Source organism: Aedes aegypti, chromosome 2 (genome assembly GCF_002204515.2).
Source record: "Aedes aegypti strain LVP_AGWG chromosome 2, AaegL5.0 Primary Assembly, whole genome shotgun sequence".
Classification (NCBI taxonomy): Eukaryota; Metazoa; Arthropoda; class Insecta; order Diptera; family Culicidae; genus Aedes; species Aedes aegypti.
Window position 1 is genome coordinate 246,484,713 of NC_035108.1, and position 20,420 is coordinate 246,505,132.

At 39.9% G+C, this 20,420-nt stretch overlaps 1 protein-coding gene across 1 annotated transcript in view; it reads right to left on the reverse strand.

The window, feature by feature from the left end:
* LOC5571939 (protein peste) overlaps positions 1-13,565 on the reverse strand; it is a 32,532-nt gene extending 18,967 nt beyond the window's left edge. Inside the window, exons 1-5 of the mRNA XM_001659993.3 lie at positions 13,412-13,565; positions 5,305-5,573; positions 4,940-5,245; positions 4,034-4,881; positions 3,874-3,964 (exon numbers count right to left, since the gene is read on the reverse strand). Coding sequence (XP_001660043.1) covers positions 3,874-3,964; positions 4,034-4,881; positions 4,940-5,245; positions 5,305-5,433 — 1,374 coding nt within the window. The 5' untranslated portion in view covers positions 5,434-5,573; positions 13,412-13,565. The remainder of the gene's footprint in view (positions 1-3,873; positions 3,965-4,033; positions 4,882-4,939; positions 5,246-5,304; positions 5,574-13,411) is intronic.
* Between the last annotated feature and the right edge of the window lie 6,855 nt (positions 13,566-20,420).

Below are 20,420 nucleotides of genomic sequence, written 5' to 3' on the forward strand. Positions count from 1 at the left end.
ACTAAAATCAATAAAAAAAAATCATTGAGTGTACTTGCTGAAGATTTGGTACCTTCTCACTTCTTTCTGCTTCATCATTCCCACCTGTCCACCTTTTTTCGTAAATACAAGACCGATTCACTATTCCGGATGTGAAAGAAAACAATATGGCAGAATGTCAAACGAAATGCTGAGAATCTCGGTAAATTTAGGTGGAAAACCGATAAAACAGCATTCAAGAAAACTGAGCTCGGTGAAAATATAGTTAAAGTTGGTGCTCGGCACACAGTGTTGCCGTACCTCGGGTAAAAAATAGAGTTAATCGAGAATTCAGTTTCACGAGTTGCCAAAACTCGGTTTACTCTGTTTTTTAGCTGAGTTTTTAGCAAAATGTGCGAAAGCCGAGTTAACTCAGCTTTTTGAAATGCCGAGCTCGCGAATAAATTTTAAGTGTGATAATTTCTCGGAAGTGTTCTCGTAGGAATATTTTTCTAGTTATTACTCTAAAATTGTAATCACTGAAAAAATCGGTAGAACTGACAGAAACTTTCTGAGAAATCCTGTTAGGATTTCTAGGAGAATTAATGGAGTAATCACAATGCTGTAGGCGAATTCCGGCGCGTATTTTCTTCGAAGAAAAGAAAATTTTCTTGCTGGTGAGTTATGGAAGAAAATTTCTTCTCTTCGAAGAAAATGTGTGCTGGAATTCACCTACTGGACTGGTGAACGATTTCCTGTCGCAATTTCTCTTAGCATAACTTGAGACATCATTTAAAGACTTTCAAATCGAATTCTTGAGAGAAACACTAGAGAGGAATCATTATAATAATTTCTGCAAGGATACTAAGAGCAGCCAACAACAACGCTGCCGAAGAAATGGAACCACTGTATCGTTCACAAGAAACGCGAAAGTTCTACGAGAAGCTTAACGCATCCCGAAAAGGCTTCTTGCCGCGAGCGAAAATGTGTAGGGATAAGGACGGAAGCATCTTGACGGACGGACGTGAGGTGATTGAAAGGTGGAAGCAGCACTACGATGAACACCTGAATGGCACGGAGAACACAGGCGCAGAGGGTCACGACAGCGGAGGAATTGACTACATCAGCATAGAACAACAAGGCCGCTGGTAAGGATGGTATTGGAGCTGAACTCATCAAAATGGGCCCGGAAAGGTTGGCCGCCTGTCTGCACCGGCTGATTGGCAGAATCTGGGAAACAGAACAGCTGCCGGAGGAGTGGAAGCAAGGGGTCATATGCCCCATCTACAAGAAGGGTGACAAACTGGAATGTGAAAACTATCGTGCGATCACTATCCTGAATGCCGCCTACAAAGTGCTATCCCAGATTATCTTCCGTCGTCTATCACCAATAGCAAATGAGTTTGTGGGAAGTTATCAAGCTGGTTTCATCAACGGCCGCTTGACGACGGACCAAATCTTCACTGTACGGCAAATCCTCCAGAAATGCCATGAATACTAAGTCCCAACGCATCACCTGTTCATCAATTTTAAAGCGGCTTACGATAGCATCGACCGCGAAGAGCTATGGAAAATTATGGACGAGTACAGCTTTCCCGGGAAGCTCACAAGACTAATTAGAGCAACAATGGACGGTGCGCAGAATAGCGTGAAGATTTCGGGCGAACATTCCAGTTCGTTCGAATCCCGCCGGGGACTTCGACAGGGTGATGGACTTTCGTGCCTTCTGTTCAACATCGCGCTAGAAGGTGTCATGCGGAGAGCCGGGTTCAATAACCGAGGTACGATTTTCACAAGATCCAGCCAATTTGTTTGCTTGGCGGATGATATGGATATTGTCGGCAGAACATTTGGAACGGTGGCAGACCTGTACACCTGCCTGAAACGTGAAGCGACAAAAGCCGGCCTGGTGGTGAATGCGTCAAAAACAAAGTACATGCAGATAGGCGGAACCGAGCGCGACAGAACCCGCCTAGGAAGCAGTGTTACGATAGACGGGGATACTTTTGAGGTGGTTGATGAGTTCGTCTACCTCGGATCCTTGTTAAGGTGAAACAGCTTGGAATCAACTTTTAAGATTGCACTTAAACTTTAAAGGCACAAATCTCTCGAAGAAAGCATCCAACAACAGTGTACTTTTTATTTTGGCTTTGTGCACTAGCAGAAAGCCTGAAATAAGAAGATCAGAAACGTTTGCCAACTATTTCTCAAGTTTAGTGCCTTTAAAAACGCGAGTAGGGTCACAAGTCGGCCATTGTGACGGTCATCTTTGGATTCAGAGATGTTTTACCTTAACGACTGATAACAACGTTAGTCGTGAAATACGGAGACGCATCATCAGTGGAAGTCGCACCTACTATGGGCTCCAGAAGAAACTGCGATCGAGAAAGATTCACCCCCGCACCATGTACAAAACGCTTATAAGACCGGTGGTCCTCTATAGACATGAAGCATGGACCATGCTGGAAGAGGACCTGCAAGCACTTGGAGTGTTCGAACGAAGGGTGCTTAGGACGATCTTTGGTGGACTGCAGGAGAACGGTGTGTGGCGGCGGAGAATGAACCACGAGCTCGCTATGCTCTACGGCGAACCCAGTATCCAGAAGGTTGCGAAAGCCGGGTGGGTTTATATGGCAAAACTACCGAACATCAATCCTGCAAAGATGGCGTTCGCGTCGAATCCGATTGGCACAAGAAGGCGGGGAGCACATCGAGCGAGGTGGCTTGATCGGGTGCAACAAGACCTGGAGAAAGTGGGCCAAAATCTAAGTTGGAGAGACACAGCCATGGACCGAGTAAATTGGCGTAACATCGTTAACGAGGTTTTATCAAATTAATTGATGTAACACCAACTAAATAAATAATTCTGGAAGGATCCCTGGAGGAGGTTTGTATGTATTCCTGGAAAAAAAACTCTTGACCAATCACTGAGAAAATTCCTGAAGCTTTTCCGTGATGAATCTGTAAATCAATAGTATAGTGACTTAGTATTCTTTGGAACACAAACATTCATTTTGAAAGACTTGCAGACCGGGGTTTAGAATATGGTGCATAACAGGAATGTTCCCGGCTCAAGTTATAGAGGGCCCCCGGATACTTAATGATTCACAGAATAATGTATTTTGAAATTTTGAAAAAGCACGACGTTCTATTGAAAATTACTGTTCTCTAAGGTTGAAATCAACGCTACTAAGGCCAGTCCAAATCTGGTTTGCGTTAGTTAAAAACTAAATATCTACCGCTATGGGAAATATTCACCAATATTTCGGGGCCAAGAACTCAGGGCCTTGTGCGGGCCGCACCTACCGCACCCCCTAGCTACGCTACTGATGTTAATAAGTGGAGCCGAGCGCAAAAAAGTTCGCCTAGGAAGCTGTGTGACGGTAGACGGGTATACCTCAAGGATATCGATGAGTTTGTCTACTTTGGATCCTTGCTGACGGCTGTGAAATACGGAGGTGCATCATCAGTGGAAGTCAGGCTTACCATGGGCTCCAGAAGACGCATTTGTCAAAAAAGATCCAAATGTACCTTGCACCAAACTCTAATAAGTCCTCTAAAGGCATGAAACGTGAACTATGCTCAAGGAGGACCTTCACGCTCCTGGCGTCTTCGAAGGTCGAACGATCTTCGGAGGCTTGTAGGAGAACGGTGTGTGAGACGAAGAATGAATCACGAGCGTGCCCAACTCCACAGCGAACCCAGAAACCAGAAGGTGGCCAAAGCTGGAAGGATACGATGGGTAGGGCATATTGCAAGAATACCGGACACCTTCAATGCAGCGAGCTAGATAAGGGGCATCTATCTCCAACAAGTTAAGACATTCTTGTCTTCTCCGGTCAGATTTCGCATTCTTTATAACACTTAACTTTACATCATTGGTAGATATAACCTGAAAAACAAAAAGCTACTTACCATAAGATCATCAATGACTTGTTGAGTAAGGAGAACTCTCTGTTCCACCCAGAAAGCAGGTAACATAACGTCTGGAACTCCCCGAGTAGCACTAGAAAAGCAAAACACCATTTAGTCAGAACACCACTTGAATTGTCTCTACGATATAGATGTAACTCACTCCAATCCATAATCCTTCACATGTACGTTGTACTGTAACCTTCCATTGACGGACATTGGAACACCGGAGAATGGATGCAAAGCGTAGCGGAATTGATGCGATTGGGGCATTGGGCTTAGCCCTGTCACTGCATTCAAATAACTCGGATCCGCCAGATAGAAGTGGGGGAAACTGACCTTGAGAGGTGCACCAAATTTGCATCCCGATACATCGAGCAATCCTGGTTTCAACACTGGACACTGATCCTGTGGGGCAGTACATTGGCACTCAGTTTCTGGGAAGTTATGGCCATTGTCGAACACTCGATCATCTCCCACCCAAACCTTTCCTTCGAGGTCGTTTAGCACAAAATCACCATCATACTTTAGCGTTATAGCTTTGCACAAGTCGGTAATGAATAGCACAAAGTCATCTGGATCTCTTGTTTGGGCACTGGTCATTGGGGCGTTCACTGAACCTGTTGAACCACGAACTTGGCCACACAAGCCTCGGTAGTGCGGGACCGTAGGTTCATCGTTCCATGTACGCATCTGCCCGGTGTTGGTCCACGAATCGGTGCCAGTATTCATGCGGAAAATGCCGTCGTACTCTGCACTGGTATTGCGGTCAATAAAGTATCCGAATCCATCCCAGGGTGGCAATTCCACACCTTCTGGCACTTCAGGTAGAAGAGCTAGCAAATTTTGTAAAGCTGCCAACAGTCTATCCTCTGCTCCATCGAAAAGAATGTCTCTAACCAAAACGTCTTTGTAAGTGATGCCATCAACAAGATCGTTATTGTTGAGAATAATATTCACAAGATCCCCTAGCGTAGGGTCGTCCATTTCCGCGACTAACTTTCCTACAGTCTAGCAATGAATTAAACTGTTAATTTGCAATATGATGTCTCCACGTTTCAAAACTTACCATCAAAATTGTATGCGGTGTTGTAACTCGGTCTGTGTAGAAATCTCCACCCGATTGTTCCGGGACGTACTGCCAGGTTCGTTTTTGCTTGAAAGTGATGGTGTGGTCATTGTTGAATGAGGCATTGATGCGTTCATGAACTTCTTTGAAGACGTATGGTCCTTTTTGGACAAAATTAGGTCGAACAGCGGGGTTGGTAATTTCATTGGGATTCGTCCAATCCCAAAAGTAGATGTCCATGAACATGGGAACTGGAGAGTTCATCCAGTTTTCGTACACTTCTGTGCCGGGTTTCATGACGAATTCCTGCGCCATACAGAAATAATGATTTCACTAGTAGACGAGTTTTCGTTCATCTTACTAACCTGTCGCGCCACAGAATCGACGATTGCTGGGAACCCAAAGCCGAAGAACGCTGCCAGGCCAAAGATCAGCACCACTCCCATGAAGGACCAAACCTTCTTGGCAGTGTTGGAGCAATTACAGCAACACATTTTTTCCAACTTCTGTGGGCGTTGGCGCTTGCTAACTCAGACGAACGTTGCTCCGAGCAGTGCCAAAACGTTTTTGGCGTCTAATCCCCAGTGCAGCCTGGTAGCTATTCGCCTTTACCCCCAGCGGCACCACCTCAGTGCTGTAAAGATAACACAACAATTAAGCCGTAAGCCGTTCTTAAATCTCGATATCTCTAACTACGTAACCAATCGGTACGAGGGCTCTGCATGGTTCCAACACATTTGGACCTAGTCTGATTGCCCTAACCTCACGGTCAACCTCCAATTATTAGATTTGCTGATTTGCGATAAATATCATCGATTATTGGCTTATCTGAACGGGTCACGACACTCAGGACTGAAATAGGTGCCATGGGAAAATGCATACCATAAATCATTGTATTAAGATAATCGTTATTATCACTGCAATGTTACGCGAATTTTGTAACATATGCTGCTGTTTTCAGTTCATTTAATCCGCAACAATTCGAGCTGTAAAACATAGTTTTCAACTAAGCGTAGACATAATCAGCTCTACAAACCAGTGCACATTGTACTCTGGTGCTGTACGTACACACTTACGGAGATTTTTGAACAGTACTTCTCAGTACTACAAAAACAGTATTTTCCAATGCTTTTTCGTCTTTTTGGCGTTACGTCTCAAGTGGGACAGAGCCTGCTTCTTTGCTTAGAGTTCTTATGAGCACTTCCACAGCTATAAAGTGAGAGCTTTCTTTGTCAATTGACCATTTTGCGTTTGTATAAATATCGTGTAGCAGGAACGCAGATACTCTATGAAAATTTCCAACCCGAAAAGATCCTCGATCGGTGAGATTCGAATTCAGCTTGGTCTTGCAGAATAACTGCACGTTTACCGTTACGGCTATCTGGGACCCTGCGATACCTGTACTACAGACAGACAGCATTGGCGTAGCTAGGATTTTTTTATGGAGCGGGCCTGTAGTATAGCAGTATCTTCGGATTGTTCACGGAATCTCGTAACTATTTATTCTATTTGATAAGGCCGGAACAAATTTGAAGTTTTACTTTTGTCTACCCCCCCCCCCCCTTCAAAATTTTCAAAAAGTCAGAAGGGGAAAATAAAAAAAAAAAAAAAAATTATTTTCAGTGTTGTTTTTCATTATTTTTCGTGTTTTTTTTTTGTTAGTTTTGTAATTCATCCTTACTGTATTACATGAGATAACAGGTGTTATTGGATTACAAGTCCTCAATCTATTTGTTTTACTGTAACAGTGTGGTCCATGAAAATAGTTTTTTTTTTATGATTGCCCAGGGAAGTCAAGGAAATTTCCATAACGAAAAGATCCTGAACCAACCGAGAATATTACATACATGTTGGACCAAATTGAAATAATCTTAATATGATTTCAAGTTGCATATAAGGGCAACATTTTCGCAGTCTTCTTGACATTGTTAATAGCTAGCGTACGATTTGAAAGCGGTTTTATGAAAAATGTTATGCGATCGTCGTTAGGAACAATAAAAAATGTCGTGTTTATTGTTGTTTTTTTCACCATATGAGAATAAAAAATGATGAATTTCCCTGAATTTCCATTTTATTATTTTTTGTCCCCCCCCCCTCGACACATTTTAATGGAAAGTGACAAAAGAAGATTTTAAGATTTGTTCCGGCCTAACAGCCCCGATTTATTCGCGTGTCACTCGCCTTTCTTCCACCTCACAATAACCCGTTTCTTCTCTCCTTTACCATCCACTCGATCTCTCTTTCCTTAACCTTCCATGGCCCATTTTCTCCTCTAGATAGATCCTTGCTCCCAGACCCTACAAACCCACCCAGGCTGTGGAAAATTTAACGATCATTGATACACGAGCCATAATTTCAGCCCATTTAACCGACTGCATTCATACAACATGCATGACACTTATCGTTCGTGGAAGATTGCGAACCATGAACGAAAACAAGACAGACACACAGGGGGGTCCGTAGCCTTGAGGTTACGCTTTCGCTTCATAAGCGGAAGGTCATGGGTTCAATTCCCAGCCCTCCACAAAAAAACCCGCCCAGCCACCAGAAGACGCCGTACGGAGGACCGTGCTTTGGGGAGCGCATCCGTCCTCTGTCAGTATCAGATGGTGACTGAGACAAACTGACCCTCTTCGCAGGCAGCTAGCCTCAAACGACTCAAGAACACGGCAAAAATGAACCACCGCAAGAGCAATGGACAATGGCTTATGGAAATCGATTGGACAAACAGCAGAGCACTCTCCTACCTGCTCGGTGTGAGAGTGAATGAGTAGAAGAGAGTGAAAGTAGATATGTAAATCAAGGCTAGTTCATTGTACTCTGTAGCCAGAGCAGTGTTGTTTAGACTCATTGTAATTGTAATTGCTCAATCCACACCCTGGCAGACAATTATCCGCCCATCTAGACACGGGCTGGGTGAGGACCTACCAAGCCTCCCCCGTTAACATGTCCTATACCGTTTAGCACACCGGGATCTTCCACAAGCAGGCGCCGGAATTAAAGCGGTCCCACAAGCTTCAGATACATTAAATAGATATAGTCCCTCTGGCACTAAACCGAATAGCGGCCTTCATATCATCACTAGCACTGCCTATCCCGCACGCCAAACAAAATGCCGGAAGTAGCGTGCCGTGTAGAACATCCGATGTTCTACACAGCACATCACCTCCGACACCATGCTCAACGTACAGCAAAGACATCGCTAATAAAAAGCGGAATGCGTCATTCGATTCAGTGCCAGAGGGATTATAAATGTAACGAAGAGGAAATGAAGAGATAGTAGAGATGGTTTGGTTGTTGGATTGCTGAAACGAGAAGAAATAAAGTCATTACGTTAAAACGTGGTTTTTATAGTTGAATAAATGTATCGATAGTTTCTCATCTGTTTCTTTTCCGTGTCGTAGTTGCGTCGATTCCATCCACCTCGAGTTTTGTCGTCTCCGCACGAGCAATGAGGACCGCGATGAAATGAAAATATAAAAATATGACCATTAGTGTTTATCTATTATTTAATGTGGTTCTCATTTGCTTTTAAATACCTAAGTAACATGTGAACTCTGCCTCTATCAGAAAATTCTAATGAATTATATTATATTCTCCTGCACTTTCCCTAACACAAAGTATTCTTATTTAGTAAGACATTTACAAGTGCAAAAGCGCAAATAAAAGTGTGGGACCTCATCGAATCATGTTGATGCCCTCAGAGCACTCATTCTTCGATTTGCGAAAAATGAGTCCGCTGAAAACACCGACCCGACTCGACGCAATCGCGCACCTCTACCAACGCCTCCGCACATGTAAAAACTTCTACGATAAACCTGTGGTGTGAAAGAAATGCACAATATTATTTTAATTTCAATCCTAACTGCATGACCCGTAGGCTCTATGCGTATGATTGTTCATTATTTTAGCTAAAAATACCAGTTATTCCTGTACATCAGAAGAAAAGAAAAACGATTAACCCTCTAATACCCAACCCCGCCTTTAGACGGGGTACACTTTGGAATTTTGTGTATTTTTTCGTAGCTCGGAAATCGAAATGATTTTATTTTTGGCTAAAACCTTGACTCATAACACGCATATAAGATAAGTTTTTTATGACTTTTGAAACTTTTTTGTATTTTTGAAAATTGTTTGAAAAATTGTATTCTTATATAACCTACAAATACCCGGGGTTCATTTAACGTGTGATATAAAAAATCGTACCTTTTATATTTTTCTACGATCAACCTATCACAAAAGAAGAGCTTGGTGGTGTTCAAATAATTTTAAACCTGTTTTTCCGATAAATACTCGGAAAATAAAAATATTTCCAGAGAAATATTAAAAATTTAATATTTTTAAAACTAGCGTAAAAATTTGAATTTTTATTATTGTCAAAAATCAGTTACTAGAAGAGGCTTCAAGAAAAAATGAAAAAGGGTAGGGATGTTCAAAAATAAAAATTATAAAAATCAAAAACCGAAATCCATAGATTTGCGAATAAAAATAAATCATTGCCCAAAACGTGTTTAGAACGATTTTAGATAACTAAAAATGATATTTAGATCGAAAATAAAAATTTGGGTATTAGAGGGTTAAGAATATCTTGCAGCGTAAAGTTTAAGTGATCAAATATTAATCCTTTCTTCGAACCTAATTTCATTATACATTGGGTTATGCTATGCTTCGCGTGTGATACGAACAATTAGATTTATCAATATAATGCATTAGCATCCAAACAAATACCCTAGAAAATTTTCTTATTGTCCGACAAACATTTCAAAACAATTACGAACTGCAAAAATTCAACGGTAACTTTACTCAACAAAGCTTTCATTCGATCACCCTTAAAATACACAGTCATCAGTAGACCATGCACTATAATATCCTCCTAATATAACGCAGAGCTAAAAATCCTCTCTTGCGTTACCCAATCTGAACAAGAAAACATTTTCAAATACTTCCCATAATTTGTGCACGGCAAAACAGATTCCACTTTCTACGTAATGTAACCTAGTATGAACAGCTGCCCAACTCTCCAGACCTGCGCCCTCCAAGATCCAAGGTGCTGCTGCCTTACGTTCAAAACTTCTTTCCTCAAAGTCTGTCTATCAATTCCGAACTCTATTGCATACTACCATACCAATCAGACCCTATTCCTGACAAGACACAGAGTCATAACCCCAATGTGATGGATTTACCCAGTAAATCCACAACCTTGTCCTAACCCCTCTTACGTTTCGCTATCCTCGAAAGTCACCCATATTGATGCTTGGCAAAAAATATCAGTATTCAATCCACAAATCCCAAATTACACCACATTACGTTGGTCCGTTTGGCGTCGCCGGTGGATACCTGTTCTGACATTCGTTTCTTTTAAACTCCATTTCAACCATGTCCCTCCACTTTATCAATACGAATGTTGACGAATCACGATAATCTGAAGATCGTGACCAGAACGGAGGTAGGATAAATCACTAGGGACCAACTACCACCTACTCTGTAGCCAGAGCAGTGTTGTTCAGACTCATTTCCCCGAAAATAACATTTTCCGAACTACGAAGCCACGATCTACTACAACCATGCTCTATCCTTCTAAGATAGAAAAGCAGATGGTTAAGCTTGAGTACTGCACACAAAATCGATCAATTTTGATCCCAGAGAGCCACAATTCAAGTTTCGGTGAAATGAAATGAGTGAGTGCGAATCATTTCACCGAAACTTGAATTGCGGCCCACCGAGATCGAAACTGTCGAATCCCATGTGCAACACTCAAGCCCAACCACCTCCCCCTCCATCTCAGGAATACAACGCACAGTTATAACAGTTCATATGGCTTCACAATTCGAATTTCGGGGAAATGAGTCTGGTCAACACTGAGCCAGAGTAAGGTTATCTGACTTGGCGAAAGTGGCTAGGAGGCCATCTTTAACTTGTTGGCCGTTTTGTTTACAAACATTACTGCCTGACTGAACGCTCAAACTGAAACTAACCGTGCTGCCAATAGTGCGAACGAAATAGTTAAAAAGAGAGATAAAAGTAGAATACGCTACGCGCAGATGCGACTGCATTAGAATAATTTCAGACACCATTAATTCTCCAACCAATCAGAAGTCATTACTGCCTGGCCCGCAAGATGCTGAAACTAAAACTAGCGCAAACGAATCGTTGAGACTCGTACCAGGTAGATAAACGCAACGTTTTTCGTAGCTGAAATTCATCAGGCAGAAACTCCAACAATTATCCTTGCCTAATAATCATACCCATCAGGTAAATTATAATCATGCTGATTTTCTTCCGTCGGGTAGCCGTTCGAATCTTTTAATTTCAAATGGATTTACCCAATCTAATTCTAATGCCAAATGTAGTAGGTAATTTCAGTTGCTCCCCTCCAAATTTCTATCCTATACGTAACCGCATAAAGCTTCTATTCTATCGCGAAAATTCCAATGAAAATAGGGTCCTAAAGCCCTGTCCCAATATTCGTGCCAAACGCTTAAGTTTAGGACAAAAACACATGTTTACTCAATTCGTGATCAAACGTCAACATCCCACCGCAAAATTGCTAGTGTTTGGAGGTGATTTTAACCTCCAAATTGCCAAATAACCTCCAAAACATCTTCTCCAAGTTAGTTCTAATAACCTCCGTTATATGAAATATGGTGGCGCGTCGATCGTCGCAAGTTTATCGTTAAACAGTCAATTTTATAATGTTTTTCGTTTGTCTAAGCCCAAAAAACATTTTTTTATGTTTTCAATAGATTTTGTCACACCCCTTGGCTTAAACTCAAATTTCGGGTGTTTTCCGTGTCCTCTCCGAAATGTCAGATAGGAACAACCCCAGTGTTAAAACTAAAAGCCCAGTGGTGTTTTTGTCGACTAAGCGAATTTCATTAAACATTTTAGGACTCTATTGGTGATTGTAATGTAAAACATAGCTCATGGAATTTGGTGTTGACTTCGTTGCCAAATGGTTATTCACGCTGATTTTGATTCTGATCATGACCTTCTACATATCATATACCAATGTCACGTTTTTTGTATAAGTCCTCCGAAAATTTTGTAAGGCTTGTCACGATTGGCTTGTTCCGCGACAGTTTCCATTCTTTGCGTTTAAACATTGATTTCTCTAATGGAGTTCAAGATGCCCAGAAACAGCAAATTCGGAAATACTGACCATCATTGGCGGAAACCTTTACTTTTTCACATGAATCAAATATCCTGGTAGAAAAAATAAATAAATATCGTGGCATAGAAGATATTCGGTTTGTTGTTTGTATAATTTGACTAAATTGCTCATATCTATAACATTTTCAACATTATTCATTTCACACTGTTTTATTGCTTTAGATAGTATCAGTACTTCAATCAACAGAAACTTTTTGTGTGCGCACAGCACAAGAAAACGATACGCACTGTGAAATGAGTTTCCTTGTGTTTGGAAAAAAAAACTGCTGTAAGCAAAATCAGATTTCAAATTTAATTTGGTGAGGAGAGAGTTTTGCCAGATAATTGATACGCTAGAAAATGTCGATCTAAATTTAATCTTTCGCGTCAGAGATAAAGACAATCAAGCAACTTAGAAATTGATAAACTTGCTCGATTTTGAAGCATTTCAATACCGTGTGCGTCAGAAACGCTTTGCAATTACGAGCTTGCAATTAGATGTTTTACTACACAAGAAGGCAATCAGTCGGAAAAATGTTCCGCAAAATAATCAGAAACATTACAATAGAATATGAATTGAATTCAGACGAAACAATAAAACTTATGGTACTTATTTTTTTCTTTTTGGCATAACGACTCCACGACTGTTTTTACACTATCCCAAAGTTTAAAACAGAACATTTTATTTAATGTTGAATAGATTGGTATGCTTTGTAAGCATTGTATGCATTTTAAAAAGACACGGAAACCGTCTTCAACCGTTTAGCTGCACAGACTGTAACTTAACTCTATAGACAACGTACAAGCATGATCCAATGGCACATCCGAGAAACATTGCTTTCGAAGTTTTAATGGCTGAAGGTTGATATGCTGCTGACAAGAAAAGTAATCGCCTATCTCGATGCGTGGGAAATTACTTGCATAAAATGGCCAAGAAAATCATATTTCATTGATCGCAGAACGCAATTCAGAAGAAATGCCATTTCAATTGGGGCTCTCTGGAGGAATTTCCTTGACAAGATAACTAGTCGGTGATTGTGTAACTGCTATCTTCGAATTCCGATATATTTCACCTTAAAGTAATGGTAATTATAGTCGAAGCTACTTATAAAAACATCTTTCCTGGTGACAACTTCACAATGTAGCAACACTTTTTGATCCGTTCAATATTATACGAACTTCGACTGTACCTATAAACGTGATTGATACGACTATTTGACTCATAATTGGGAAACCCACAGATATATTGTCTTATCGCCAATATGATAAAAAACATTTACTGAACGCAGAATACAATACAATCTATTTCTATAAATCTCTCACCTGTGCTTGAATAGTCCAGTGAACTTATTCGTTAATTGTTGTTCCAATATTTGGCAATTCGCTACCAGAGAAAGGGACACCCAGGTCGCACCGCGATTGTCTTCAAAACACTGAAATTCCGTAGCCGTGGCATTGGTGCGATGTCCATTCTGTCCGTCTAATCACGCAAACACCGTAACCCAGCAGACTAGAACAATAAAGAATTTCGATCTTATCGCTGGAGATCAGCTTCAAAGGCAGAGCGATAAATAAATCGTGCAACGCAGGTTTATGCGATAGGTTATCTCTAATTCTCGTAACGATATTGAATACCTATTTACCGTTCTAAAAGGGTGAGTAAATAAGGAACATTATCGTTATCGGTGCCCACTTGCACTTGTTTTGGTGGTGGAAACTCCTTGCAGTACAATCGCATTTTTACGACCATCTCTTCTGTCGTAAATCAATTCAATCGAATGCGACTTCCAGTACAAACAAGCTTATCATGCAACTGTGGCAATAAACTTCCTGTGGATTAATACACTGATTTTTAATCCATTGCAAATTATTTTCCTCAATAATAGGACCTTCTGGGCTCTGGGTTATCTGTTCGGTTACTTCGATAAAGTCTTAATAACCATAATCATCAATGTATTCCACAATTATACTTAAGCCCCAAAATTGTTATCAAAACTTATGTTCCCACAAAATCCTTATACAAGCAAGAAGTTCTCGAAATGTTTTATTTAAAAAAAAAAATAAACCAAACCAAAGATCCATATTCACTAGCGCCACGATTGTGATAAAATTTTGACCAACTTTACCGAAGACGCCATCTTTCTAAGTACAGTCAACTCTACATAACTCAAATTGAAAGGACCATCGAGTTACAGAACACAAAGCCAGTGCAAATACGATCCAAGGGATCATCGAGGTAGCTATGAAAACCAACTATCCCCAAGACTGATGGAGCTTCGGTGTTGACACGAGTAGTGTGTCGAACCCTTGGCAAATCGTGCCGAGAAGTTGTTGGTGTGTATCATTTTCAGTCACGTTTCGCGTTTCACTTTATCGGGAGCACACGCATACTCTTGCACCTTAAGGTGAAAACGAATCGAAGCCAAACCTCAAACTTTCAAGAGCACAAAACTGGAGAACCGATCACCCGTTTGAGCTGGAAACTTAATCGATTGCTCACCACCAGCTAGTGACCAATCGATTAACCAAGATTTCAGCTCAAACGAATGTTTGGTTCTCCAGATTCGTGCTCTTGAAAATTTGATGTTTGGCTTCGATTCATTTTCACCTTGAGCACCGCCAACACATTTGCAATTGGAAGTATTTTAGTGCACTCGAACTGACAACATGACGAAATCCATATGGCTACCACACTCAAGTCATGTGGTTTTCCTCATTGCGCAAATCTATAAGTAAAACACACGACCTTGGCGTGTAGATTTTTCTCAGTGAATGATGCGCGAGATGTACCAGGGTGGGTGTACGGCTGACAACTACAAACAAAGCTCGCCTAACAATCATCTCTCGGCGGGCCGGCCCAAACAGCATCATCTCTCACGCGGACCGACCCAAACAGCACAGGTCGAAACGCGGGCCATGCCAGACAGCAAATGCTGATGCATTTCAACACTCAAACATCGGGATGCCTAGCAGCGTTGTGAGCCAAACGAATACACCCACAAAACATGAACGGTAGGCGCACCTCGTTGCGTATACCCCCCCTGAGATGTACTGTTGGCTGGGGATGAAGTGTTGTATTGACTGTTTAACGATAAACTTGTAACGATCGACGCGCCACCATATTTCATATAATGGAAGGTATTAGAACTAACTTGGAGGTGATGATTTGGAGGTTATTTGGCAATTTGGAGGTTAAAATCCCCTCCAAACACTAGCGATTTTGCGGTGGGATGTTGACGTTTGATGACGAATAAAAACCATAATCCCCACCTTCATGCTAGATGGATCAAAGCAACCTTTATAAAAAAGTATTCTACCAATGGATCGATGCACGAGTTCACTAATTTGACGTTTGAGCGGTGCCGAATTCACTGGTTTCCATGGTCACATAAATAACACGGCACCGCTAAAACGTCAAATAGTGAACTCGTGCATAGGTCCATACTTTTCAGAAATGTACTGGGAGCAGATCAAGATCTGTAAGGACACGTCAGTCTGGCAAAGGCCGAACGTCCTATCGGCCAGCATTCAGTAGAAACGAGAAACGAAGCAACAGAAGTCCCAACTGAGAGGCAGGAGAATCGGAAGGACAAACTACCAAAACTTCCAAGGGGAAGTATAGCGTTTTGCACTATTCGACCCATATTAGTGGAGTTTTGTGATATTCTGCCCTGAAAGTGCTGTGTTTTGTGTTTTTAAAAAGTGTTTAGGGTAAGTGTTCCCTTAGTTGTGGGTGTTCCTATAGTTGCGGTAGTGCAGTTTTCACTGATTTTATTACATTAGCCACAGTACCGACACTGCCAATCAACGTATTGGCTTGTTGTTCACGGAATAGTTGAAAAGAGCGTTCAAATTGCTTTAAAACTGATGAAATATCATTAAAATTGCTAAAACTGTTCTTGCTTGTACCAATAGTTGCGGTAAAGTGTTCCTATAGTGGAGGATCCCATAAGAAAACAACGGATACCGCAACTATAGGAACACAAATTAAAAACATACCGCAACTAAAGGAACAGTGTACCAATAGTGGAGGTATTGTTTTTCACTGACATGCCGAGGATTACTGCGATGAAATCATTTTTCTCATAAAGTCAATGGTCGTTACTTCCCGTTACAACATTAACATGTACATTAATTGCGCTTCTTGAATTTAGGCGGTTAAATGAAGTTCAATTGTGCTTAGTACTTCCACTATTGGTACATCTACCCTATAGCGATTCAGTAAAGAGCTCTTCCATCAACCCACGCCCATTTTTCTGCGAACAGCGACATCTTGTGGTGATCACTAAAAAATTGATTTTTGCACGCAAGCTTGCACGGCATTCCGTAGCCGTTGTGGATGTTCAACAACCATCACACGTAATACGCTTGTCTGCTTTGTTACCCTCTCGACTCTGTCTCGAGATACTGACTCTCTTTCTCTCAGGGTCGGCATGAACGTGGGAAAACTGATCAAGAAGGCAAAACACGAGGTCTCCTACTCTACTACACTGATATTTTTATTGCTCTCCTACTTACAATATTCTTGTATGTGTGTCTGAGGGCCGGTGTGTCGGGCGGTGACGACGGGAGCTGACGGACGGTGACTGGCTTGGTGACGACGGTGGGTGGCGTTCTCATCCACGATGGGGCATGCGGTCGGAGGCGCGCACCAGGCTTCTCAGCAACGAAGATGCGAGACACGATTCTGGGCACTCGCAGGTTGATAGGCGAGATGATGCTGGGTGGTCGCTCGATCCTTCTTAATAACACAGCGTAACAAAAATGACATTTTTGCGTGTCTCAAGGATCGAATTATATGTCTCTAGTAGATTTGGGGCTGCTGAATCTGATGCCGTTCTCAGAAATTTTCCAGTACGTCACATTTTTTAGCCATAGGTCGCCAAAGTTGCATAAAAAACTGGTTTTATTGATGTTTACATAAAAATTAAAGAATGATTATCCAAAATTTTTAGGACTTTTCCACCAAGCATACAAAATAGGACTTTAACTTTCATTTCAGATATAATTTGGTTGAAATTGCACGGTTGAGTTTAGATTAAATCGATTTTTTCAACATGCTTACAGTCTCCATACAAAATTCTTCGTTTCTCTTATATGGCAAAATACAATACTTTTCTAAATTAACAAAAAATAATTTTTAAGCATCGGAAGTATTATGAACTTTGTTTATAAATATTTTTGTACATATGAAGTTTGAGTTCTGATGCAAATTAAGCAAATAAATTGCCATATACAGTGGCTCAATTTCATATTCGTACAGGATACATCAAGTTAGTAAAAAACTATTAAATGAAGTATTGAGCTACAAATACTTTATCCACATTGAAGGTAATAGGTGTCATCTATTGTTTGCCAATCACAAAATGTTTCCATTTACATTCATCTTTGGATTAATAGAAAAGTATTGAATTGATGTCTAAAATTCACCCAATTCCATATTCGTACACCTACCAAAATTCAAACGCACAACGTTCAAAACTAAATTTAGAAGCTCTATTTGATTACTGAAGTGCTTTATTATGATGTTCAGATGTAGTGATATACATTTGGACAATTTATTAGTGGACATATATAAAATTTAGGTAAAATTATGAGAAATGCCAGTTTTCCAATGATTTTTGCTATAAAATCCAATAATTCGAACAATAACGTTTATTTTTGTCATTGGATCCAATCTATAGATTATACTCGTAAGCTCTGATAGAAATTTAGTTGAAATATATCGTCCCATTGATGCTACAACTAGATAACTCGAAATTTGAAATTTTTGACTTCAATATGCCAAAACTTTTTTCTTAATTAGATCTGTAAAATACCTACAGCTCATAAGCGTGTGATTCAAAATACACAAGTTAAAGTTTATTTTTGAACCATATCCTCTGCGATTAACCGTCACCTTGTAAAACGGTCTTATTTTCAAAGTTGCACATCCCAAAATTTTGATTTTCGAGTTATCTAGTTGTAGCATTAAGGGGACGATATACACTTTACAGAAATCATAAACAGTTTTTATCCCTTTTGAGTTCAGAAAATTGTTGTGCCATAAGTTCAAAACTCTTCTAAAATGATATTTTTAATCAATGTAAACCAAATTTTCATTCTAAACAACAGGTAAATGTTAATTTCGAATTTGACTGTAAAAATAATTTGAACTACGAACTTCATTTTACAATAAAGTACCCTAAACTACGCTGTACATACCTCCACATAATTGATGTCATCGTAATATTCAATTATCTTTGAAATAATATTTAAATTATATTCAAAATAGCTCCCTATTTTGCAATTTATTGATTTTATAAGAAAAATACAAAATAACTTGAATGAGCAGAAAGCATCGATACACTATTTAATAGAATATATCCTGTTGTTTTCATCATTTTAAAAACACGTTTGTGTTGCGGTTATGGCAATAATATTTATTCTATAAATCTCTATAATCATGTTTGGTAGTAAAATGTAAATTAAAAATGATAATTACGCAATGTTTTGATAGGAACATTAACTATGGATTATGTATATACATTTAGGAGCCAAACATAAAGGAATTGACTAAAATTTTTGGTTTTGGATTTGTTATAAATATTTTATTACCTAAGATTCAAAAGTATAAGTTGTCGATATCCACTCTTAGCTACTCTAAAACTGATTATAATTTTTTGAAACTTGTGCAATATTCGCAATTATCATTCTTAAGGAAGTGATGATGAAAAAAATGCAATTTATTGTTCGACTTACCGAATATTTTAGCAAAAAACATGGGAAAACTGGTATTTTTCTTAAATTTACTTAAGTTTCAAATATATCCGTTTATAAATTTTCCAAATGTATTCTACTGCATCTGAACAACACAACGAAGAGCTTAAGTATTCATCTAGTTCATTAAAAATTAGTTTTGAATGCTGTATGTTTCTTTTTTGTTAGGTGTACGAATATGGAATTGGGTCAATTATAGACACAATCTCAATACTTTTCCATTATTCCAAAGATTTAAGCAAATGAATACAGTTTGTCATTGCCAAACAATAGATGACACCTATAACCTTAATTATTGATAAAGTATATCGAAGTCCATGCACCATTTAATAGTTTTATACCAACTTGATATGAAAACAGTGCCCCGTACGAAAATGAAATTGAGCCACTGTAAGCTGGCAAACTTGCATGCAAGTTGGCTGAAATAGTCAAATATAGCATTTTCAACAGCTAATATCTCAAAAACTAGACGTGCTATGATATTTCTGAAAATGGCAATGGATTCAGCAATCCATAATGAAGTTAATGGCGGTATTTTGGTGCTTGAGACAAAACCGTGTTTCGCAGTGTAATCGTTGGCCATTCCAAGGCGGGCGGGTGGCACGTGCCGATCCACGGGCAATCGCAAACACTGGGAACCCAGCGGCGGCCTTGGGTGGCGAAGGGGGTCGAGGAATTAATCCCAATGGGTCCTGTAATGTCTACCTATCTCAAGTGATATTCCTTATGATTTTGGTACCTTTTACTTGTCCATACCTACGGGATTTCTGAGCTATAAATACTGACTACCGTAGGCGCAGAAGGCAGACTTCCCGGACTGTGGACTGATTAACTTATTATTTTTTATTTTATTTACAGGATATAAAAGTGGCGACGAGGATCATGGAAACGTGTCTTGGCGATTATCGTTTTTCTTTGAGGTGGCGAGTTTGCCAATTTTATTTATTTGAGTGTGGTGAAATTACCAATTTTATTTATTTGAGTGTGGTGAAATTGCCAATTTGAGTTGAACTAAATTGTTCTTCAGAGCTGACGAAATTGTCGTATATTGTGAACATAGTTGTTTTTTGTGAAGCGATTGCTATATTGAGATGGACGAAATTGTTCTTTAGTGTTGACGAAGTTGTCAAATATAATGTTGAGCAGAGCAGCATGAATCCAATTATTTGAATTTCTTGTTCTAGTCATTTGAAGTTACAGTTTTGGAATTTTTTGGGTATATTTTCGATTGTTCGTTGTATGAGTTGTTGTAACGTGAAGGCGGCTTTTTGAAGAGTTATTAGAAAGTTTCTAAAGGGGAAAGGACTGTAATGTCTACCTATCTCAAGTGATATTCCTTATGATTTTGGTACCTTTTACTTGTCCATACCTACGGGATTTCTGAGCTATAAATACTGACTACCGTAGGCGCAGAAGGCAGACTTCCCGGACTGTGGACTGATTAACTTATTATTTTTTATTTTATTTACAGGATATAAAAGGTCCTACATGTGGAAGCCGGAAAAAGGGTCTCGTATAGGGTTTTGCTACCGAATCCACACTCAATTCTCATACCTGATTCTTATTCTGGTCT